Source organism: Nannobrachium achirus, assembly GCF_963921795.1.
Source record: "Nannobrachium achirus genome assembly, chromosome: 18".
Classification (NCBI taxonomy): domain Eukaryota; kingdom Metazoa; phylum Chordata; class Actinopteri; order Myctophiformes; family Myctophidae; genus Nannobrachium; species Nannobrachium achirus.
Window position 1 is genome coordinate 15,160,834 of NC_137825.1, and position 26,346 is coordinate 15,187,179.

The following is a 26,346-nucleotide window of genomic DNA, read 5'->3' on the forward strand; positions in this document are numbered from 1 at the left end:
AGTTTTCACCATCATACCACAGACGACAAACTTTGATCTACAAGCCAAAAACCCGACCTCGTAGATCAGTTCTTCGTTGCAAGCTACACCGGCGTGGGTAGTACGGAGTGTAACAAAAACGGGTTCTTTAATCCGCGGCTATACAGCATGTGACCGCACGAAAGCGTCTAGGTGTTGGTATGCATGTGCGTGCACACTGGCTGCAAGGGATGGCGGTCCATGCAAGTTTGTGGAGGATCGCAGGGGAGGGGTGTTGTGTGTGTGTGATCCTGTGTGTGTGTGTGTGTGTGTGTGTGATCCTGTGTGTGTGTGTGTGATCCTGTGTGTGTGTGTGTGTGTGTGTGGGAGAGAGAGAGAGAGAGAGAGAGTGTAAGGGGTTAGGGTAATTAGGGAACAGGCATAAAGGGGTTTCCATGGAAACTCAGGGGTTGTTTGAAAGGCTGCGCGAATGAATGGCGACTCTGTTCACTCCCCTCTCCGCCACTCCATCACTCCCTTTTCTTTCACTCGTTCACAACTCTACTTCATTCCCAGCCCCGACTGGCTACAGTTTTCACCCCCCCCCCCCCCCCCCCCCCCCCCCCCAAACACCCCCCCGGTTCTCTTTATAGAACATTTTGATTGCGCTCCTCAACATTTCTCACATTCTGTAAGCCTACCTAACTCTCAAATACCGGGAACGCGCCCGAGTCGCTAGTTAGATTTTAAACACTTTAACCATTATTTTATGCTTTAACTTTAGAAAAATAGCAGATATACAAGCTCACAGCGCGGCACCGAGTGCCGCGCTGCAAGTTTGTAGATCTGCTATTTTTTGAAAAAACGTGAAAAAAGTGTGCAAGTCTTTGAATATCTTTGACCCGATCTATGACCCGACTTCGAAATCCTTCCCCTAAATCATGTTGTTCTCAAACTTTTTCATGTCAAGGACCCTCAAAATTACAGGTATTTGGCCACGGACCCCCATCTGAAAATATGTTGTTCCAGGGACCACCCAGAAGCAAATATTTGAGTTACAAATGTTCGCTTTTTAAATAGATATATTCAAAGACTTGCAAAGAAAAACATGATTTTTCAAAAATAGCAGATCTACAAGCTCGCAGCGCGGCACTCCGTGCCGCGCTGTGAGCTTGTATATCTGCTATTTTTCAATAGTTAAAGCAGTCAATAATCCTAGACCTAAATGGGCTAACACACACACACACACGCTCACACAAATCCTCTCGCATGAAGACCAGTGAAAACGCTTGCATGTCGTGGACCCGTGCACGCACACACACATGGATGAATTGAAAAACTTGTGAGGACCTTTTGACAGGTTTCCTTTGACTACATTAATTTCCTAAACCGCTGCTCTAATCTTAACAACTTAACATGCAAAACTTCAAACTTTCCGCCCTTTAACCCAAACCTTTTACTTAAGCAATATTACATGAGATGAAGGGGTGTGTATGTGTGATAATCACGATAACACACACTCTCAATATTATGTAATATTGCAATTATACAACAGTTATCCTAAAAAAAGAAACGCGTCAACTTAATATCATTGTCTGGTCGAGGGATTCAGACCTTGTAGTGAATTATTAGTCAAATAGAACAGCTTTAATTGGTACATGTCTATGATTTTTTTCATGTTGCCATATTGTAACCCGTTTTAGAAAAGCAATAAGCCACGCAAGGCATGTGGTTACCTGTATTTTATAACGCCTCTCAGTCGTTAAAAAAAAATACCAGGTAACCACATGCCTCTTGTAGCTTGTTGCTTCAATCTATCTACTTGATAACAGCGTCAAACAAAAGCATCAAAACGTGGCGATCCACACAAGCCCTCTTCGCGTTTAACGACTCAGTGTTTTAAGTGTTTCAACTTTACCCTAACCTCGACCTGACTCTAATTCTATCCCAAACATTAGTCATCTCTACGCTACCTGACCTTAACCTTTGCACCGAGGTCAGCCAACCAGTTGCCAGTGGTGTAAAGTAACTAAGTACATTCACTTAAGTACCGTACTGTGTCTACGCGTCAATCTCTTTGATGTCGCTGGAGGCCTGCGACGCTTTGACGTGTTTACTGTATTTACAGTATTAACTTTAAATCTCACCGTTAGGTTGGGGCTGCGCCTGGATGTAGCCCATTAGCCGCTAGTCGCTTCGAGTCGACGCTGAGAGCATTGTGCGGCCGTTTTTCTCCATATACTCCAATGCATTTCCCCATCTTTAACGCCCTTTATCTCTGATGTTTGTTTTATGGCTAAAACTGTGGCGGGGTGCGGCAAAATGTCCAAATTTTGATCGGCAATGAACGTTATGATCAACACTGGTCCATACAGAAAGTTACACAACAGCATCCTGTCTGCGCTCATGTGACCAAGTGACGTCATGACGCATGCATTGACGCAGCAGGGCCGGATTCAATAGAATGGTGGTGGGCCTGGGCAGCGAGAGGGGATAAATGGGGCTCAATCCAGGGGCACCCGATGTGTTTTAAGTACACTTTTGAGTCGTTTGTACTTTACTTGAGTATTTCCAATTTCCAATATTTGAACTTCTACTCCACTACATCTCAGATCCAAATATTGTACTTTTACTCCACTACATTTATTTGAAAACGTTAGTTACTAGTTACTTTGTAGATTGATCATTATTACAAAACATACATTGACCACTTCAGCCCTGTGTACATTTCAGCCATTTGAAAATAGCCGATCTGAGCTTGAAACTGGTGAATAAATGGGGCATTTTGCATAATGAGTACTTTCTACTTTTGGTACTTGAAGTACATTTTGCTACCAATACTTTTGTTTTGAATTCCAGACTTTTATTTGTAGTATTTCTACATTGCATTGTTGATACTTTTACTATAAAGTAAAAGATTTTAGTACTTTTTACACCACTGAGTAGGGGAGACCGCGGCCTCTCCACTACGCGCCGTAGTGGAGACTGCTGCCGTCGCTGCTCCTTGGCTTTTAGAACGGCCTGCCCTTCTATATTAGAAGTGCTAGTTCTATACGCGTGTTTCCTAAACCCACCAGGCTTGAGTTAAGACCCGCCTTGCGGAAACGCCAGAACTTCCAGGAGTGGCTGAAATCCGTGCTGGACACATGGAGGGTGGATAAAGTCAGACCTAGTAAAGGCATGAAGACAATCTTAAAACTTGTACTGAGAAAAGCCTGCATTTGCACAATGCACAGCTTTAATTTGTCACTACAGTGCTCAAAATAAACTGTGCTAAATTATAATAATGAATCGGAACTTACTTTGTACTGTGCTTAAAAAAGGGAAAACTTTGTAACTTTGCTAAAGAGAAAAACGTACTGAGAAAGCTATTAATTTGTCACAACTGTGCTCAAAATAAAAACTCTTACTGATTATCAGTTAAATTGTTATAGTTTCGATATGGCTTTGGCCGTATTCTGCGTGTATTATTGTAATGGATCGGTAGGTATTAGGTACAGTAATGCTTTGCACTAAGTTTAACGTTCATATTATGCACTTAAGATTATTGAGAGGGGCGTTTCCGCGAGGCGGGTCTTAACTCAATCCTGGTGGGTTTAGGAAACACGCGTTCTATACAAGGCTTTTAAATCCCTTCTTAAAAACACACTTTTATTCTTTGGCTTTTAACTCATTCCCTGCCTGGCCCGATAGTCCCGAGATTATTCCAATGTCTTTCCCCGCCAGGCCCGATAGTCCCGAGAATTAAAAAAAAAAAAAAAAAAAAAAAAAAACTTTTTCAAAATTTTTTATTTTTTTATTTTAAATTTTGACCCCAAAAAATGGAGTAGGCATGATAGCAATTGCGAAATGTCATGTTTAACCCCCATAGCAACCCCATCTTTCAAGCATGGCAGCCATTTTGGCAGCCATCTTTGTTAAACATAGTGGCTGTTATCTCAGGAATGCCTGAACGGATTTCCATTCGGATTTTTTTGTTTGAAAGCTGTGAGCAAGGTGGACACACGTGGTGCATTATCTAGGCATGGGTGTGCATGATCCGTGCACACCCAATTACATGGAAGTCTATGGAGACGAATGGCAGGTGGGAGTACGGAGGTATGTTAAAATGGCGGTCAATGTGTTAATCACACTGAAGTGTATGTCTTGTTCTGTTTGTTGAATGCGACGTGTGACTTGGTTGTTGTCCCACTGGCATACCTCGTTGTTGTTGTTTTTCTTTCAACCTGTACAGCACTTTGGTCAGTTTTGGTTTGTTGTAAATTTGATTTGCTCCTCATCTCAAGTAAAGTAATGACTACAAAATGTGCACTTTACAGTACGTACATTTCCTCATCTTTTTGATGAGGAAACGCACGCACGCACGCATGCATGCACGCACACACACATACAGACTGACAGACAGACAGACAGACAGACAGACACACATACATTTCAATCATTTATTTATGTCCTCATAAGTACAAGGACACAAATATTGCAAGGTGCTGTAAATAATGTACAGTCAGCAAATCCTGGACAAATATCCAATAACCACACACCATTCAAGGGTACAAGTAGCAACGCCTTCGCCATATTTGGCGACTACCGATAGTAGAAGAGATTGCACAGAACGTTGCAAGCCGTTTAGCTGCTTTTTTTGGCATGCCAAGTTGTTGGAAGCCTCTTACAACCAACCTATGTACATTGTCCCAGGCTGCCAAAGAACACAAATATATTGCACCTATAGCCTAGCTCTGTGATGGTTCGTAGGAGTGGCTGGTATTTAATGACTTTGGTCATAAAGGCTTCCTCTAAGCTAGAATCAAAGGCACAGGCCACTTCAAGAATGGAAACTGATTTGCACACACGCACGCGCGCGCGCACACACACACACACAGAGAGAACAGGTGTTGTGGGTGACTCGAGTTTGGATCTCCTCCCTCTCTGAGGTTGTCTGATATCTCAGTGATTGGTTAAGGCAGTGGTTCCAGTTGGTTCCATTTTGTACACTCAGAGTTATGGGGGATTGGGGGTCCGTGGCTTTATGCATAACAAAACTGGGGGTTCCTTTGAAATTATATGGGTCGTGTCCCCGGGCGGACCCCGGGCGGAGCCGGGGTCCAGTTGTAGCCTTTTGACGCGGCACTTTCAAAGCGCATGCCGCGTGAAGTTCAACATTGGTGAACTTTGACCTGGGACGTCAACCAATAGGAAATTGTCGTCGTGGTTGACCCCGCTTGGCAGGCTTTTTTAAAAACCTTTTTTTAACTCATTTGCTGCCCCCTCCCGAGTTTCCCTAGTTATTACCGTTGTTAGAGGCCGCCAGGGCCCAAGTTTCCCGAGTTGGCAGACATTTTGAAAACTTTCTTTTCTTTTTTTTTTCTTCTTTTTTTTTTACCTCCAAAAATGTAGTAGGCATGATCGCAATCGCGAAATTGTATGTTTAACCCCCATACCAACCACATCTTTCAAACATGGCAGCCATGTTTTTTTTTACATTTGAAGAAAACATAATGGCTTCTATCTCATGAATGCCTGAACGGATTTCCAAGCAGATTTTTTTTGTTTGAAAGCTGTGAACAGCGTGCACACACATGGTGCATGATCTAGGCATGGGCGTGCATGATCTGTGCACTATGAATTACATGGAAGTGGCATCCTGGTACTGGGCAGCCATTTTGAAAAGGCAGCGAATGAGTTAAAACGTTTTCATTCAGTGAGCCAAAGCACTTGACTTCCTGCGTAACTTTCAAGTCAAACAAACTAACATACCAGGAAACTGGCACTGACTGACCTTCAGCCAACCCACTGAACCCAGCAGCACAACATGGCAAACTGATGGCTTTGACACCTCCGCATGCGTTGGCTAACGGCGCCTCTGACGCACGCGTGACCCTGCCCCGATAGAGGTCTGTGATTGGTCAAAAGAGGGACCCGTATACCAGGACAAAAGCTCAGTGATTGGTCCAGAGCAAGTTGACCCTAACCTAATACAGCTTACTGGTTGGTCCAAATGCTGCGTGTGCGTGTGTGTATGTGTGTACGTGTTAGAGTAACAGTGAAGGCAGTGTGTGAGTGCCTGTGTGTGCGTGTACCGTGTACTGTATACATAATGGCACATAATGTATGTGTGTGGGTACATGTGTGGTCGTTACTGCGTATATACATTATATGTTAACATAATTTAAATGAATTCCTACACGGTATGCATAGCAATGTGTGCGTGCCTGTGTGCGTGTAAGTTCAAGCCGGCAGCGCTACGTGTTGGCTAGCGTAACCCGGGCGACCTTGCTGTTGAACAGTAAATCAAACGAGCTGTTCACAGCCGTGCAACCCGATCCTAAGCTAACGTGTGACGACCCATCCGTCCCCAACGGGGCAAGCACCCAGTGGCAGTAAATACTCTGTCACACAACTTCTCACAAGTAAAAGTCTCGTATTCAGAATGTAACTTGATTAAAGAAACACAAAATAAGGTATTTGCATCAAAATATACTTGATGCACCAACACAATTCAGTATACAGAATGTTTCCATCTCACAAGTTTTCAAAATATATCAAAATCTTTCGATGAAACCAGACCTATCGGCTATGTTCGAATAAATCAGGGCATACGTTGATAATGTATGTTTTGTATTAATCATCTAAAGCTACTAAGTAACTTGTAACTAAAGTTTTCAAATAATTGTAGTAAAGTAAAATATTTGCTTCTGAGATATAGTGGAGTAGAAGTATATTGCATTGAAAAAATGGGCATACTCGTAGCGCAAAATAAGTAAATGTACTTAATTAGTTTACACCAGTGCTAAAGCGTATGACACCGTATCCGGGGGCGGTGGGGCAGGGGGGGGGGTGGGGGGGGGGTGACCTGCCCGCGCAGAACCAGCGCCAACAATGCAACAATTAAACCCAAAGGCCAACGGAACAAACAACAAAAGAACCCATTCCACCTCCTACTGTTTCAACAAGACAAAAACAAAAAGAGAGAGAGCGAGAGAAAAAAAAAGATGGAATAGGTTAGAATTAATTAGCTTTGTAATACATTTCCATAACGTTGACAAAGCATAGCTGTGAAGTGTTTTCCAAACAGACGGTAGGTAACAATGGGTCTTTCACTGGATCCCTTTAACGTCACATGGATGAATCTTGATGCAGCTGAGAAATGTTGCTGAGGAATCTGATCGCCTCGCTGTGTGTTGTTTCTGTGTGTGAGAATGCAAGCGTGCGCGCGCGCGCGTGTGTGTGTGTGTGCGTGTGCGTGTGTGTGTGTGCAGCGCATGACATTAAGGCTTATCCTGCTGTCCGGGACAACAAAAAAATGTTTATGGACAAGTTCATTAAAAATGTACTTGTCCGTTGGACAAGTGGTTCTTTTTCTGTAACGCTCTTATAGCTAGGGATGGAGCCCGAAAACCGGGTCCATTGCAAACCCGGTTCTGAATTTATCGAGACCCGAGTATCAATAAGCTTTTTCTTGTCGAGCCTGTTATCGGTAAGCGTCATAACGTCACGTCTGGACGGGAGGTAGGCTACATTGCGTCATTGATAGTTGTGTGCTTTGCAAGTGCGTGCCGTGGAACAATGGTTGAACTCGTGAAACACTAAAAAGTTTGGTTACATTTTAGAAAAGACAAGGGGAGAGCTAAATGCAATAGGCTATATGCAGCACCGTTACATGCTCGGGAGGGAACATTTCGACAATGCGGAGGCACTAATTGTCCATAGTGCATCACATAAGACCCACCCAAGTGCAATAACTTTGAATGTCTGCGACGACGAGTTGAAACAACGGCAGCGTCGGGCCGTCGGCTGTTTCAGAAGCGCGACAACCGTTCTCTTCCACCCAAAGTATGTGGTGCTTGAAAATATGAATGATTCCATTGATAATAAATCCGTTTGGGACAGTCAAAATCCCCGCCGCAGTATCGCTCCGTCCAAATGAATCTGTATAGCGTCGCCAGCGTGACAGCCGTGACTTCTTCTCAGTCTACCGAAAATAGCAGATCTACAAGCTCACAACGCGGTGCGAGCAGACGCCGTGTGAGCTTGTCGATTGTGTATTTTTTTGTTGCGTGACACCGTCGTACTATGCGTTATAAATTACACTTTTAAAGAGACAGTACACATTTAGTTTCTTCAAATATTTTCCAAAAATAAAAAGGTTACTTGCCTTCTGTCTGTTAAGTTAAAGTAGCCTACTGTATTTGAAGGCACTAGTCAAATGTAGTGCAAATATATATTTTTGTTGTTGCTTAAAACAAACAAAAAGATAATGGAAAAAAATAGATAGGCTTATGCATTACTGTAAAAAGAAAAGAAGAAAAAACATGGAAATGTTAGCCTATATAGTTTATATACCATACAATTTATAGTATAATTTTACAGTAGGCTAGTATTAATAACTTATTAATAGTACTGTAAAACTATACTATATACATATAATATATATAATATATTTTAAAAAACTTCAGAATTGATAGTGTCTCATGTCTTTCCACAAAATAACAGAAAATGCTCAATAGTGGGCTTGATAAAAGCCCGGCTCGATAAGCATGATCGATAAGGTGCTCATTATCAATAAAAATTAACGAGCTCCATCCCTACTTATAGCAGCTTTGTGCTGTATGCAGACAATATGGACTTGGATTGGAGGGGGCCAAGGGGGGTCTTATTTATTTGTTAAATAAATAAGAAAAAATTACTGTGAAATGGCAAATTTATATCAGGACAAGTGACTTTTGTGCCTGGAGTCCTGGACAAGTGAATGGGAAATGCACTGCCTCAAAAACATAATGTCAAGCCCTGGTGTGTCACTCCCCGCTACCATCCCTGTTTTATTTTATACCTCATAATAAAGTATGCTTTGTCGCACAACAGTATCGTGTGAAACTAGCTGATCTACAAGTGTACGTGATATGCATCAAGGCTGGTTCCTGTGTTAATGCAGGCTGGTGTGACACTACAGCTTTTGTGAACGTTGTTGAGGTGTGAACTTAAAGGACAACTCCGCCCTAAATCACTTCTAGGCTCACTTTCCTACTTATATCGATCCAAAATGACTGTCCATGGGGTCAATTAGGCACAAATGCCCCTGTTGTCCAGTTTCCCCAGCAGAACCTAGCAGCTCTCATAGCATAGAGTGGAGCCTATAAGCCTATCGCTTTTACACTATTTATTGTGGTCAAACGTGTTTTTATTTTTCATGAATGTAGTACTAGTTGTCATTACGAACTCATCCATGTCATCGTTGTCCCACAAAAGCCATCACACTCTGCTAAACAGATGTTATGCTTTTAAGTGTTTTGCCAAGTCCCGGGAAAGATGCCCTGTGATTGGCCAGTACAGTCACTTTGATTGGCACTTGTGCCGAATGCTCAGCCCAAAACATTACTTATGAGATTGTAGTGGCTTGTGTGGGACAACCAAGGCATGGATGTGTTAGTAATGACAAATAGTAACACATTCATGAAAAATAAAATCCCTTTTGAACACAACAAATCGTGTGAAAGTGATAGGCTTATAGGCTCCACTCTATGCTCTGACAGCTGCTGGGGAAACTGGACAACAGGGGCATTTCTGCCTAATAGACCCCATGGACAGTCTTTTTGGATCAATCGAAGTAGGAAAATGAGCCTAGAAGTGATTTAGGGAGGAGTTGTCCTTTTAGGGTTGTTTTACTTCGATGCATGTGCTGCTCCTGCTGCTGATTTGAGTCGGTGTCTACCCACATGACACGAGCAACACAACGCTGCGTGTGTCACCACAAAAGCTCAGTTTACACCTCACATATACAGTACTTGGTCATACCGTTGTTTTGGGTTGAGATCGGCACATTTCCTGGGGCAATCTGCCCAGATCATGCATGTCACACGTGTCTTCTTCTTCTTTTTTAGTGTTTTACTCTGCAATGTAGTGCATTTGAAACTACATTGCAGTGCACATCATGGGGTGATCACTGTGAATTGTTTTATTTTTATTTGTGTTTATTTTATTTTTATTTAGTTGCTGAGTGAGGTCAGCAGACAAAGTGACATGAGTGAGATGAAAACACCCGAGTGAAATGTGCCAATGTCAACCAGAAACATCGGTACAGCTGTGTAGCGTCTTAACTAGAGAAACTAGTCGACCTGATAAGCTATTGTACCTGTCTTATTTACTTCTATTACTATATATATATTTTTTTTTTTTTAAATATTTGAACATTCGTGTGGGTGCGTGTGTGCGTGTGTGCGTGTGTGTGTGTGTGTGTGTGTGTGTGTGTGTGTGTGTGTGTGTGTGTGTGCGTGTGCGTGTGTGTGCGTGTGTGTGTGTGTGCGCGCATGTGTGTGTGTGGGTGCGTGCAGGCCGAGGGTGAGGACAGTCTAAAGAAGATGCAGCTGATGGAGCTGGCCATCCTGAACGGAACATACAGAGACGCCAACATCAAGGCCCGTAAGGACGACATCATCACTGCTGCTCACCACACTGCAACACAGGGGATCTACTGTATCAAATGTGGACAACAGCTCCATTTCTGCTTTTAAATTGACGATTCTCTTGTTTGTCCCCTCTCCTTCATTGTGTGTGTGTGTGTGTGTGTGTGTGTGTGTGTGTGTGTGTGTGTGTGTGTGTGTGTGTGTGTGTGTGTGTGTGTGTGTGTGTGTGTGTGTGTGTGTGTACATGCATGCCTGCACAGCACACACCATGACGTTCTCCCTGGCGTCGCCCCAGGCGCCCCGCATGATCACGGCGCACTCGCCGCAGATGATGCAGCAGATGCAGCGGAACCAGGCGCCCGCCTCCATGGCCGCGCCCACGCACATGCAGCTGATTCGCCAGATACAGAGCTCCGCCCTCATGCCGGGCGGCAACCCGCACGCGGCACTCATGCAGCAAGGGCCCGAGTCCGGCATCATCTACACGCCCTACGAGTACCCGTACACGCTCACGCCCTCCATACTGGAGTACGGACCCATCGACTCGTCTGGAGTATTAGGTACGTAAAAAGAAAGAAAACACTAGCAGGTGTTCACAGACACACACGCGCACACACACACACACACACACACACACACACAGACACACACACACACACACACACACAGACACACACACACACACACACACACACACACACACATCTGCAGTGGTGGAGGACTAAGAGCTCAGTAGTACGTGAGTCAAAGTATAGATACTTGACCTGGTCAAATATTGCTCCTGGAGTACTTGTTTCCAAAAGTACAAATTACACAGATCAATTTGTTTTTAATTAATGTCGGTGCGTTAGTGTCTTGAAATTTAGATTTTGATAAAAAGCTTGTACAGTAGTATCAAGCTATCTATTGTATCTGCTATTTTCACGATTTCTGAAACGGAGATGTAAGTGCTTTATACGTGATGTACTTTAATAAGTGTGGGTCCCTCCTTTCCTAGAAAAGTAGCGGAGTCAAAAGTACAATATTTGTATTTGAAATGGAGTGGAGTGAAAGGAGCTATAGTCAACTTTTTCTTGAAAAACGCATGCTAAAATAAAAAATAATGTTTCGAAAATATTTTATAAAAAAATAAGCTTCATTTATGTGTTTCAATTAAAAAATTACCACAAAAAGCGTAAAATAATGATAAAATAATCATTTTGGCCATTGTCGGGCCGACACTTTGTTTACATCCTAGTCTAATGCCTCATTCACACTACAGATATATAGTTGAACGTTTTGCTTGGTAATTCAATGTAATCTCAATGGAAACCAGCTTTAAAGCTTTCAAAGCTTTGTTTGGAGCGTCTCCTGTATCTTTAAAGCTGGTTTCCATTGAGATTACATTGAATTACCAAGCTAAACGTTCAACTATATATCTGTAGTGTGAATGAGGCATAACACTATCAAAGAATAGACTAGAATGTAAACAAAGTGTCGGTCTGACAATGGCCAAAATGATTATTTTATCATTATTTTACGCTTTTTGTGGTCATTTTTTAATAGAAACACAATGTACAGATGCCCCAAACATTTCCATTTCGGCTTGACCTACGTTTTCTGAAAAGAAGGTCAAAATGTTATTCAAAAATTACAAAAACAAATTGGTTGCTAGTGCTACATGCTTTACATGTACTGTACTATCACAAAAATGTGTTCCCGGCCTAAATGGGTCGAGTAAAATACTCAGGTTAAATGTAAATGAGTTTAGTGACCGTCCCACCATTGCACATGTGTGATGCAGAGTTGCATGCAGCTCTCTCTGGCCCAGTGCCTCACTATAACGCCCTGTTAAAGAATGTTAACAACCCCGAGGGAATGTATCACCATGTGTTCATCTGTGACCGACCGGCCCTCATATGCTGTCATTACTCATTCATTTACTCATTAAAGTAAAGATGCTTTTCAAGTGAGGGAAGACTGATGTTCTCCCATCGGTTCTAATGGCCTCCGTCCCACAACTGTTGTCTTTACACAAACAACCGTCACCAGACAGTTTATGAGTCGGCAGTTTGTGCTAGTTTGGGCATGTGTCAAAAGCTTGTTTCTTTAGTATTTAAAAAAAATATATATATGTGTAATATCCAGTACATTTAAAAATGCAATCTGAATTGAATCTGAACTGTTACAGTTTTCTGTTTTCATCATTCCTTAAAAAAGAAAAGTTAATTAATCTGAAACGCAAACCGAGGGAAATTCACTGTGGGTTGTTAACGTGCTCTTTGGCGGGATGTTACACCAGTTTCATACTCTGTAGTGTGATTTTGAAGCTAACAACACGTCGCATCATGACACGTTAATGCCCGGGTTTCCCAAAACGATTTTAGCCATTTGTAGCTCACGCATGGTCGTAGAGACAGAGCCCCGACCGGCATGTTCCCGGGTTTGGGCAGAGCAACTTATTTAGCTCTCTACAACTACACCAACATTCAGATTTCACAAACAAAGTGCTTAATAAAGTCTCACACCTGTCTAAATATGGTACGTATCCTCCGTGTTCTTTAATAAGAAGCCTTTTAATCCGATCACTTTCTGTTTTCCCATGTATTTCTGGATTTTTGCAAGGCCACGCCCACATCTCAATGGGGTTGGTGCGCATGGGGAACGCCAGGAAATACATGGGAAAACAGAATACTATACCGTATTTAGACAGGTGTGAGACTTCAATTAAGCACTTTCTTTGTGAAATCTGAATGTTGGTGTTGGTGCTAAATAAGTCACTCTGCCCCGAACCCATGTAAACCCGGGAACATGACGGTCGGGGCTTGGTCTCTACGACCATGCGTGAGCTACGAAGGGCTAAAACCGCTTTGGGAAACCCGGCCAATGTTCTTATCGGCAAAACAACACCCTAGTGCAACAGTATAATAGCACTAGCACCCGGTGAACCTGAGCGCACCGGTGGCGGCCGATGGGCAAGGGGGGTTGCGAGCTTATGAGAAACAACTAAAATAAGACCTTAAAACCTGGCGAAAATTTACGCAAGATGATGATAAAGGAAATCATTAAATGGAAAACATTAAATGAACTTCTGAAAAGCCTACTAGGCTTCATGGCGAAAACAGTTGCGTGCATTAGCGCAAGATAGATGAGGATAAAGGAAATCATTAAATGGAAAACATTAAATTAACTTCTGAAAAGGCTTCTAAGCCTACACTAGCCTATTAGTAAAAGTAGTGGAACCACGATCTTGCCACACGTGAATAATTGTGGTTGTAAACAATAACACAGACAATATAAATTTCGAGTAGTGGGAAGAAGAGGTTATCATCATTCATGGCCCCAAATAACTTTTAAATATCTTGCAATTGGCGATGAGTCTCTTCCGAAATCGGCAAGAGTGCCTCTCAATAAAGCTATATACCCTCTCCATCATCGGCAATAGTCAGTGTTGTGTGTTCCCCACACTCCCGCATCCCCACCGCTGTGCTCAGGTTCACCGGGAAAACTGCGGTCTCAAGAATGATACATTGTTTCCAATATGGCTGATGTGCACTGTTGTGAGGCACTGGACCAAAGCTATATGAGAGCTATAAGCTAACCGTAACCTTCTCTCTCTCTCTCTCTGTTGTTCAACAGGTATGGCATTCCCAACCAAAGGCTAAACCATAGCAAACACCTCCCTACACACACATGGACTGGCTTTGCAGAGAAAACCCCCCTACATGTGCCTGACCTATTATAGCGAAACACTGAAATGTCCTTTTATATTCTTTAGGATGACAGATTTGTTGACAAGCGTTGTTTTTTTTCTCCTCCTGTTGTTTTTGTTTTTCTACTTTAGTGATTTAATGTCCATTCCTTCTTCTTGACAAGCCTTCTGATTTAATCTATTTATTAGCGTATGGTGCCGGCTAGCTAGCTAGCTATAGCGCTGCGGCGGTGTGTGGTAGCGTAAATGTGTTTAACACTTTTAATAGCTTCAGCTTTGTAACTGTGATGCTGCCCCCTTTTTAGTTAACATATCAGTATGATAGCACTATTTTGTGTGTGTGTGTGTGTGTGTGTGTGTGTGTGTGTGTGTGTGTGTGTGTGTGTGTGTGTGTGTGTGTGTGTGTGTGTGTGTGTGTGTGTGTGTGTGTGTGTGTGTGTGTGTGTGTGTGTGTGTGTTTTTAAAGTGTGTTTTATAGAACTATACGCAGTGACCTTGAAACAACCTTCAAGGTTGAATCTACGATGAAATTAGTGGACAAAGTTCACGCATTCTCAGAGTAAACCTATAAAGCTTAGAGTAGACGTCCACAGAAAGAGTAGAAACTATATCTCTTAGAACTTTATTTTATTTTTTAGTTATTTTCATTCTTTAACCCCTTAATTAAGTGGTTCCCAACCTTTTTTCCTCAGAGCCCCCCCCCCCCCCCCCCCCTTCATATATTGGACAAAAGCTGAGAACCCTTACGTGCCCAACATTTGGGAACCATTTCTACACTCTCAAAGAGTTATGGGGGGTCCTTTCCTTGACATGAAAAAGGTTTGAGAATCACTGCCTTAAAGCAGTGGTTCTCAACCTGTGGGTCGGGTCCCCAAATTATTGTGGGGGGTCTCCAGATGTTTAGATAAATGTTAACATTGTTTTCTCACTCACCAGTTAACAGACCAACATACAGTTCTATACAGTATAATAAGTTTAGGGTATCTGCACATTTCTGAAGTGACAGTTTAAGGACTTTTTAGTACCTCTGGTCAAGCATTGGTCAAATTGTCAAATATTAGAGGCAGAAATGGTGAAAATAGCAGATCTACATGCTCACAACGCCTCGCAACGCGAGGCGTTGTGCGCATGTAGATCGGCTATTTTCACAATGGAACAGATTTAGTCAAACTAAATATAATGCCAACTACTACAATTCCAAGTGCTTGTGCAGGGTGTGGGGGTCCCCAGTTCAATTATGATTATTTTGGGGGTCGCGGCCTGAAAAGGTTGAGAACCACGGTCTTAAAGTGTGTAGTCAAAGCCTGGTTGTACTGATTGATGTAGATGCTAACTGCTCACCTCTGGGCTGACTGTGTGATGTTGATGAAGCCTGCTGTCCTGTCTAGAGCTCGACCCATGACACCATTTTTGGGGCGTTCCGGACCCCAAAAAATCTGATCAATTTTTGGTTTCCGTTTTTTGGGGACTGATATACAGTATATATATATATTTTTTTTTTTTTAATTTAAATTGATTTCATTTAAAGGACAACTTAGGTTTTTTTACAACAAGCGTTCATATTTTAGATAGTCATTAGAGAAAAGAAAAGATGAGTGTCAAAATGTTACTTCTTTCTCTCGTTTGAGTGATTTTAACGATTTTGATTTGCATGCATGCCGCAGGTTGGGGGCATGCATGCAAGTGGCTAAATATGTCTTTTTAGACCCAATAAGCCGACAATTTCATTGTTACTATTTACACCAGCCCCCATAAATCACATCTGCCCATGAAAGCTTGCGGTGCATCTTGGGAATGGGCTTATTGTGTCTAAAAATACATATTTAGCCACTTGCATGCATGCCCCAACCTGGGGCATGCATGCAAATCAAAATCATTAAAATCACTAAAACGATAGAAAGAATTAAATGAAAACATTTTAACACTCATCTTTTCTTTTCTCTAAAAACTAAGTTGTCCTTTAACCAACTAAGCCCTGTTAAAAAATCTTCAAAAATAATCTGGCTGATCCACAAGCTCACAGCGTGTTTATTGCGACACGTAGAATGAATATAAATAATGATCAATGATCTATCAATGGTCCGGACAGATCCCCATATATGGGTCGGGCTCTAGTCCTTCCTGTCCAATCACGAAGTAACCCGTTGTGATGTGTGTTCTGTTTTGGCCAATGGCGTGGCTCTGCTGTGAGCAGGTGCCATGGCGGCTAAGGTTCGACGCCACGACATGAGAATCCATCCTTACCAAAGGGTAGTGACTACAGACAGAGGTTAGTTAGCTCACCAGACACTCTGTGTGTGCGTGCTTGCGTGCGTGTGTGACTGTGTGTGTGTATGGGTACGTGTGTGTACTTGTGTTTGTATTACTATTGTGGCTGTCACAATTATTACATAATTGTCAAATCGCAATTATTTGAGGCAATCGCAATTATTTAGCATAATCGTCATAATCGTTTCCATGTTGATAAATGTTAATATAGTTTTAAACACTTTCAAAAAGTAGTGGAAGTAGTGGAAATAGCAGATCTACATTGCGACGCGTTGTGAGCTTGTAGATCGGCTATTTCCACTATCAATGTTCTTTTTCAAGTACAAAGTTGTCAAATATGTAAGTCATTTCTTTGTATATTTAGTTTGTGTAATATCTGCCATGTGCAACTTCAAAGCCTACAAGCCAAACAGGAATGTAATTGTCAATGGCAGAAACACAATTAAATCGAGTGACAATTAATCGTCATGTAAAATGTCACAATCGTGACAGCCCTAATTACTATGCTTGTGAGGCCCGAATGTCCCCACAAGTGTAGTAGAATTTGAAGAAAAGTTTGTGGTTAAAAAAAAAATGTTTTGGCTTCTTGGCTTACAATTAGGAAAGGTTTCCTGTTGTGGTTAGTGTTAGGGTTAGTCCTTTAGAAAGTGGGTGCCCTGATGCCAGTCCGGGGGTGCCTCCGAATAATCTGATAACATTTGGAATTCAACAATATATCATTATATCAATATCACTTCACTATGCTTAGTAAAACAGACCTGATTTGCACAATGAGTTCTTGATGAGTTCTTTATCCATCTACGACCAACTCTCTTCATCAAAAATAGCCGAACTACAAGCTCACACGTTGTGAGCTTTTAGATCCGCTATTTTTGGTGAACCTTCCTCCCCGAACAGGGATGCTGGGGTTCAAGTGGTTCAAGTATAAAGCTATTTATACTTGAACTATTTATTTATCATTTCTGATGGAAACGGATATTTCTCCGTGACATAGCCTACCGTATCTCAGGTGGAAAGATGAGCATGTTTACGTTGCGTAATATGATGTAAAATTCAAAAGATTAACAGTGTAATTCGGGGGTGTCGTGAATGAAAAGGTTATTTACGGGGGTGAGTCAAAAAAGTTTGAAAACTCCTGATTTAGAGGTTAGTTTTCGGGTTTGGTGGTAAGCTCATCCACAAGCTACAAGCAATGTTTCGGTTATTATCTCAATGCCTTCCTAAAAATGTTGATGGCCTCGCAAATATAGTAATACAAACGTGTGTGAATGCGTGCATTCCTGTGTATGTGTGTGCGTGCGAGATCCCGACCGTGCATGATCTGTGTGCACATGCGCACGTGTTGTGTGTGTCGCGTGAAAGGGTGCATTCCTGCGTATATGTGCGTAAGTACCCGTGCATGATCTGTGCGCACGTGATGCGTGGTGTGTGTGTGTGTGTGTGCGTGCGTGCGTGTGAACCAGTGTCAGTTTACATACTGTGCGTTAACGCGGCGTGCTGAAAGCACCTCGGTATGCTTCAGACGTAAACAAAAGGTCACATATGCACTGATGCAGTGAGATTATAATGTGAAACAGATTGGTCTCAATGATAGCACAGTCCATGAGAATGAGTGGCGGGGGGGGGGGGGGGGCGAGCTATCTGCCCACCAATCAGACGAAGCACAGTGCTTGTGGGCGGGCCCTCTCAATTAGAATGGGTCATTACATTCATGTGACGGTCCTTGTGACTGACTGAAGCCTTTTTTGTTTTTTTTTCTCTCCTTTCTCATCGTTGCCTTTTCGACCTACACACACACACACACACACACAGGCAGTTTCAGTTAAAGGACGACTTTGCGCTTTTTCAAGTTATATTTATGTAAATGGTCCTCACTGATGCGCATGATGAAATGGTTAAAATAAAGATTTGTATTAACATGAGAACAATGGCTTCCATTTTAGCATGCTAACTTGACAGAAATAGGAAAGGCTCATACATACTACAGGGTGGAGTGAGCATCTATCACCGCGGTTGTAGTTTTCTAGCTATCACCTAAAAAGGTGAAGAGCTATCACTTCACCTGGAGTGGAGTGATAGGCATCTGATGCATACTCCAGGTGAGCTCTTCACCTTTTTAGGTGAGGATGGTTGGGGAGAATTAAGCATCGAGGATGCCACAGTTTCGATTCTAGGCCTGGCCAGCAATGTGTTGAGCAATGATCGGTCGAACTATCCAGGGGAAATTCAATTGACAATGAAATATACAGTTTCTTTTTTTTTTAAGGTGATGGAGTATGTATGAGCCTGAAGGCTGCAGTTTCTGTTAGCTTGATTCTCCCATGCTGATGTCACTGGGAGGCGGGTTTCTGAACTGTCCACACACAGCCCTCCTCTGAGACACTGAGAGAGTGGGTAGACAAAAATCGTACAATTTCTATCATGAGCATCCGTGAGGACCATTTATATGTTAGTTTGAAAATGAAGTGAAGTCGTCCTTTAACATTCAGATCAATTTTCATTCCATGAAAAATGTTTTTTCCTTTTTCTTTTGATAAACTCAACTCGTGTCCATCTCAATAGAGCGGTAACACTTGAAAAGCTTTTTTCCTTAGACGGTTACTTGATGAGAAAATCTCTTTTCCTTTTCTGTTTGTTTTTTCCAAATACTAAAAACAGCAGTGTGTGATTACTACTGAACTCTGTGTTATAAGCTCTTTTATATTATTATACCACATGATTATATATTTTAGTCTGTTACACGTCTTATCACACGCCCACGGGACTTGATTGACGGGGCCTGATGTTTACATCCTTCATATTACAGTATATATTCCTTTTTAGTGGGAGTGGTGCTGATGCTATGTATTTTTAGCTGCAAAAATAAATATGTAAATAGGGATTTTAAGGAATTTAAGTGCTTTATGTTCTTGTTTTTGTTTTGAGCTTCTGAACTTCAGGTCGCTCGGAAAATACATGCACGGTAAAAAAAAAAAATCCCTCCGCGTTGGATTTGTTTTAAATCAAACGCGGAAAGGATTTTATTTTTTATTGCGCATTCTTTTATTCCATTTTTACATTATACTTTTTATAGGTAAAGAGTATCCATGTAAACTTCCAACGGTACGGTTTAGCAGTAGGGAGGAGCGCATTGGACGTGTTTACAGGTTGACTTGAGGCAGAGCGCCCCCCCCAGCCCTGCCTCCCCATTTCCCTCTCTGTCTCAACACTCGCTGGCAGGAGAACCAGTCTATTTTCGTCAAAGATAGATAGAAATATACTGGCGAATATTAGAGACAATCAGGGACATGCTGGGCCCCTGATTCAGCCCGGGAAAAAGAGTTGTAGAGGCCCTCATTGCACGGCGCTGCTGCTACTCAAAGATTTGCCATTTCAGATCATGACAAGTGACATGCCAGTGGGTCAATTACATGAGTTATATTTCGTCGTTGTCGGGTGGAAACCTTGTATGTCCAAAACTGTTTGTTTTGCATTCATCATTTTAAAAATGATTTAAACTAGTGAAAACAGCTGTTTTCACTACTTTTGTGCGACGGCCTTGTATGATTTGCAAAAGAACGTAGAAATTTGGAGATACGAGATTTCTACCCGACAACGACAATATACTAGTGTTGTTGCTGCTCTTACCGGGGTTGGTGTGGGCCAGACAGTAGCCCCCGCGGGCCGCAAATGGCCCGCGGGCCGCCTATTGGGGAACCCTGCTGTAGTGAATATCAGTCAGAGTAGAGCCTATAGCCTAACCCTAAAACAATCTGGCACAATAGACATCATGCACAAATGTGCTCTGTCGCCTAATTGCATAAAGAAAAAGAAAAATTGCGCTAGGGTTATATTGTCTCTAATATTCGCCAGTATATTTCTATCTATCTTTGAAGAAAATAGACTTGAATTGGCGAAAATCGTTCTCCTGCCAGCAAGCGTTGAGACAGAGAGGGAAACGGGGGGGGGGGGGGGGCGGGGCGGTGGCGCTGCCTCAAGTCAACCTGTAAACAGCTACACGCGCATTGGACACAGTACTGTACTCTCATGTATTTATAAAGAGGTGTCCCTCTCCTCTTTTTGTTTTGTTTCTTTTCTTTCTGGCCTCATGACTGTATGCAATAGAAACAGACTATAGCTAATAGCTGCCCTGTTGTGTGTTTTGAGCAGTGGCGCTCATGTTGTACAGTGAACAAAAAAAAAGAAGAAAAAAAAAACTTCAAAAATCTCCAAAAGGCAATAAAGTTGAATATTGAAAAACAAAACCTGGGAAAGCAAACCAAAGCCTCTAAATCATTACTGTAGTTAGAACAATGTCTGTTGATAATTCCTTACTTCTTAATTCCGTCTAAAAACAAATCACCATCTTTTTAACCACCTCATCACTTGTTTTTTTTTTCCTTTTACATTTTGGGCCTCCTCTGCTTTTACCGTAGTCTCTTAGGCGCAGTTTTTCTAATAACCTGGTGTGCCAGTGGAGCCAGAATCATAATCAATAAAAACCTTGACTCAATCACGACAGTTAATCATCCAGACTGTATGCCTGCTGCTAAACATTACCTCTAATTTGTCACGGTGGGAATTACGCCCGTCAGCCTTCTTTAGAGATAAAAACCACAAACAAACAAACCACTCTTCTTACGCAGATGAAACCATGCTATGTCTTCTTCTCCGTCCATGGTTTTGTTGTCTTGTCTGTGCCAGGTGTAGCCCAAGCTAGCATGAATAGTAATCACTGTGTACACAATCAAATCCATAGCCCTTGATTTAACTTGGGAAGACGTGCAAAACGGAACCAAAATGGACTCTTTCTAGTCGGGGCCCTTGGGGTTTTTTCGTTGCTAATCAGTCTAAAAGTGCCAAATTTTGCACAGATGTAGCCCAGGGCATGCCCTAATGATTTAGCTAGGGCGCCCAAGTCGGCGACCTTCGGGGTCATCACAGCGGCCAAATCAAGTTGGGCTCCCATCGACTTTCTAAACAGGAGGAAAATACCCAGAAAAAGATCTGCTTTAAGTAGGATGTGAGGGGTCTAACTAGGGGTTTGTCATGATTCTGAATCCATTGAAAGCATTTGTTTTGCACAAAAAAAACATTCCTTGGGCTATAAATGGCCCCACAAAATTATGTTTTAGTGATGACTCATCACTTTTCACAGTTTTGTGGCCGTTTGGTGGGGCCATTTATAGCCCAGGGAAAGTTTTTTTTTTGTGCAAAACAAATGCTTGCAATGGAGTCAGAATCATGACAAACCCCTAGTTAGACACCTCACATCCTACTTAAAGCAGATTTATTTATCCTCCTGTAGTATAGTGTATAGAAAGTCAATGGGAGCCCTAAATCATTAGAGCATGCCCTGGGCTACATCTGTGCAAAATTTGGCGCCTTTTGACTGATTAGCACGAATTTATCTCCCCAAGGCCTCCGACTATTCGGGTCCATTTGGTTCCATGTGTATGCTTTCTGAGTTCTATTACCGCTGAGGATTTTACTGTGTAGCACCAGTTACACAGTAGGAGGGGACCCCCAACTAAACCATCCTCACGCCCCACCCAAAAACAGGCTGCCCTTCATAAGCCCATACGAGCATAATGTAAAACGCCCATTCCTTTGTGTCAACCTTCGGTGGCTGACGCAAGCGCTAACGAATGGTTATGCCGAGCTTATGAACGACATCGCCGCCAACAAGTAGGGATGGGACGATACGCGATATTATCGTTTATCGTGATAAAAAAACACTCACGATAATCGTATCGTGGAGATTTAATATTGTGGAGATTTAATTGAGATCTACAAGCTCACAACGCGTCACAACTGTAGATCGGCTATTTTTTGGCAAATGTTCCGCCCCAGGATAATAGATTTTGATTGTCGAGATAATATCGTAAATCGTGATTTATTTTGTCACAATAATCGTGATATGACATTTTCATATCGTCCCATCCCTACGCACAAGGCGGTTGGTTAATTTAGAGAAAACGTGCCGAGCATTGATGCACACAACTGGCAACAACAGCGTCAACAATATGGCACAGGCGCGTTCTTAAAACGCTAGCTGAGCCCCCTCCCACTGTGTGTGACTGCGGTAGATGCTGTATGATTATCACCCTGACGCCACTAGCTGAAACTAATCTCTCTTCTATCTTTTTCTTTCTTTTTTTTATGTCCCTCCCCCTCCTTTTATGTTCCCTTCCTCTCTTCTTCTTCTTCTTCTTCTTCTTCTTCTTCTTTTGTTTTTACTTTGTTTTGTTTTTTTCTTCCACGTCTGTCCCGTCTTCTTCTGTATGTCTAACTCTAGCTGCCACGGCAACTAACCCATGACCCCCTGACCTTCTGACCTTTCCGCCCAACTGGTGACCCGCCCATCTCTGCCTTCATTGGCCCATGGCCCCGCCAATCCCCCCCGGTCAAGCCAACCAGAGACCGCTACTACTACTACTACTACTGCACAACCAGCCAACCCAGAGGGACAGCCATCACCTGGGACCCGCCTATCACCGAGTCCTAGCCAATCGTGCCTTCCTTCATTTCCCCCCCGCCCCCCCCCCCCCCCCTCAAAGCTATAAGCTGTCACTTTTTAAGACTGCCATTCTCAAAGTGGGGGTCCGGGGACCCTCTCCCCGGGGGTCCTTGCGCTGGTTCCAGAGAGTCCCCAGATGGAACCCTTTCTAGGTTATGGTGGGGGGTCCCTGAAATGTAAAGTTTGGGAACTACTGGTTTTTAAGAAGCTGTCATTACCAGGCCAAAAAAGAAAAAAAAATTCCAATCCTTTTTTTAGTTGTTTTCATTGATCGTTTCACGATCGCTCCACCCCCAACCCTCCCATTCCCATACAACCAGTAGATTGTTACTGGGGTAACGTGTCCCCCATGCGCCTCCGGGGGCCAAATCAGTCCCCCAAAAACCAGTCTCTGAGCTGATCTGGTCTGAAGGGGCTGATCATGCCGTACCAAACCCCCTGATCGGCACTCCTCTGCCCCGCGAGTCCAGTGGTGGACAACAGTACTCCAATCAAAGTATACAGACTCCCTATAGTCAAATACTACTCATCTAGAGCTGCTCAAGTCAGATTTGCACTTGAGTTAAAGTAATTGCAGAACTTGCTATTAAACTACTAGATACTACAAGCTCTACTACGCTACTACCGCGTAAGCTTGTAGATCAGATCTTTTTCCACATGTTTTTTTTTTAAATGTGGTTAAAGTGGTTAATTCACCATGTACCTTTTCTTTTCCCCCTTCCTTGAAAAGTAGAAAAGAAGTACACCATTTTGTCTTTGAAAAGTAGTGGAGTGAAAGTTTCCAAAAAATGTGTAAAAGTACCAAAAATGTACTTTCAGTGCAGTACTCAAAGCTAATGTACTTAGATTACTGTCCACCACTGCCCCAGTCACCACGTGACAAACCACATTAATTAATGACTATGCTAATTGCGTGGCAACTACACTGATAATGATGATAATTGTACTTATCCTCCATATTGACCCCTCCTTGGTGAACACTAAACTCTAAAATGGGATATTTTGTGTATTTGAATTGTGCTATTTCGTGTTTGTCGGGGGGGGCATTTTGTCACGTTGTATCACGTTGTTAGCTTGCAGCTAGCGTCTCCGCTGGGATGTGGGAGGAATGCTAACTTAGCCGTGTAGAAACTCAGTGTGGCTAAAGCACTCACATATACACACACATTGTGTATAATTTCTGTAGGTTAGAAACCTAGGGCTCTATTTTGATTGTCTTATGTACCAGCTCTTATTAAGCCTTAACTTAAAGGCCTGTCGACCACCAAATGTTTCGCCGGAATTGTCCGGTTCAACTACAAAATGACGTCACTCGCATCTTCTGAAAAGCATTACCCCGAATTGGAGTTCGGAAAGCTGCGCGTCAGAAAGTCGGAAACTCTCCGACGAAAGATTCGGTGGTCGGAGACAATATGGACAGGCCTTCCAAGTTAAGGCATAAGAGCTGGTACTTAAGACAGTCAAAATACAGCCCCTAATGTCCCAAACTCTTGGAGATAAGAGGTTTCTAAGTAGAATGGAGCGGGGGGGGGGGGGGAGCCAAGATATTCCCTTAAGTGTTTCTAAGTGGAAAGGAAGGCTAACGAGTCACAGTTACACATTATGTAACCATCTCGTGTTTATCATACCTCAATTCCTCTGTCCGGTCACGCCCATCTGCACAACATTGAATCGACACGCACAAATGTATGTCACACCTGAGCGCGCGCACGCGCACACACACACACAAGGGGAGATCCTAGCCCTCTTGTCTAAGTGCAGCAGACCGCCTTCCTCTTTCCACGCAGTTTGTTATAAGCGCCGCAGTAGGAGCTCGGCGCACACAACGAAACAGTGCCTTTATTTATTAACGATATAACGGATTAATGTTACAAGCCTAACGGGAATAATAGTTAATATTTTTCATGTTTATTGGGAGAACGCGCGTGTTCTGTTAGTGCCAAAACGTGGCTCAACTGAAAGTAAAGTGCATTAACGGCACCGTTTCTCAACGTAGTGGTCCGGGGGACCATCCAGCACGGTCCAGATGGACCCTCGTAGGTCTGTAACTGTGAGAGTGTGCACATAACACTCACAGAGTTAGATCATCACTGAGGATTTTACAGTGCCGATTTGGAGTTCCAAGGGGTTGACTCGTAGCGCTTTCCCGTCTGCCCGTGGCAAGTAAATAAAACGCTCGGGCAAGTGGAGTTTGCTTTCAGGATGCCTGATGGGCAAGCGCATTCCGTCTTCACTATAATGCTATTGGCTATTTGTGAAGAACAATGCTACCTTTTTACAACTAGCAGTTGCACTCTGCATAATGGACGGTTTATACTTTTCGGGCAGGAACAGAACTTGACCTGACAGGCAAGTGTCTCTGAGACATTTAACTATATTTTCGTCCATGCCTTACTTACACCTTATCACTAAACCTCTTTGCCTTTTTTTTTACAAAATAAAAAAGGAACATTTTGAAATACTTCAAATAACTGATCTACATCGTCTTGTTGTGAGCTTGTAGTGTAGATCAGCTATTGAACTATTTAAAAATGTTTTTCAAAATAGTAAAAAATAATAATAATAATAATAATAATAATTAAGGGCCCGTCAACCCCGTCTAATGCATATCAAACTGGGTGTCCTTGAAATTTTAAAAATGTTGAGAATCACAGAACTATAAGCTATTACTGAATAACTAAATCTACACTGTAAACTCCTCGATGCTTATTTAACTCTCTGAGAGTGAACAAACCCATGTGTTTTACTCTCTGAGTTAACAGACCCGTATAAGGGTTCCCTTTGGACCCGGCGTTGAGAAGCAGTGCGTTCCAGTATTGAAGCATTCAGCCATATCGGGTAGATCTCATCCATCCACTTCCAGTTGCAATGTCTTTGGATTGGAGAATGAGGCCTCGTCGCGACAGTGTTACTATATTGTGTTTTTTTCTTCTTTGTTTGGTTGTTTTCTTTGTTTTGAATAGATAGGGAGATACCATTTTGTATGTACATTTATTTGCATGTGTTGTCCACTCTTTGACCGCTGCCTCCGCAGGTGCGTTTGTTGCTTTTGTACCCGAGATCGATTCACTGTTGGCGTTTTTTTTGTGTGTGTGTTCCTTTGAACAAAAAGTTTAAAAAAAGGAAAAAAAAGGAAAGAAAGAAAGAAAAGAAAATGATGGACATATGCATAACATCTGTAACAAGTTTATATTGTATTTTTATATTCTATTTTATACGTGGGAAAAAAATAACATTAAATGACCTTTTCAGATAAGAACAATATGCCTTATTACGGAGAATAATTTGATGCAAACATATATACGTACATTTAACGACCCTGTATTGTTTCATGTTTAAACACCATTGTGCCATCCATACGTAATCTGTAACCTTACATTTTGCAATGTTTTTCCTGAGATACTGGACTTTTTCCAATGTTCTCTGTTTTAACTGGAGGCTTTGTGAGGACCGTGTTTGCTTACCTTCTGTGCCTTTCTGTACGCATGTGCAAGCGGTGGACAAAGTACTCTGGACCGCAATTACTCTGGAAC

The 26,346-nt window shown here is 42.5% G+C and overlaps 1 protein-coding gene across 2 annotated transcripts in view; it reads left to right on the top strand.

Annotated features, from left to right (window-relative positions):
- The window catches only part of qki2 (QKI, KH domain containing, RNA binding 2), a 48,588-nt gene extending 24,307 nt beyond the window's left edge, over positions 1-24,281 (top strand). Inside the window, exons 5-8 of one of the 2 annotated variants that reach the window (XM_080746926.1) lie at positions 10,284-10,371; positions 10,616-10,915; positions 16,241-16,315; positions 22,592-24,281. In XM_080746926.1, the coding sequence (XP_080603052.1) occupies positions 10,284-10,371; positions 10,616-10,915; positions 16,241-16,315; positions 22,592-22,614 (486 nt within the window). In that variant the 3' untranslated portion in view covers positions 22,615-24,281. Of the gene's footprint in view, positions 1-10,283; positions 10,372-10,615; positions 10,916-13,973; positions 14,400-16,240; positions 16,316-22,591 lie in introns of those variants that run through there. The other variant, XM_080746927.1, reaches the window with a different exon arrangement.
- The last annotated feature ends 2,065 nt before the right edge of the window (positions 24,282-26,346 follow it).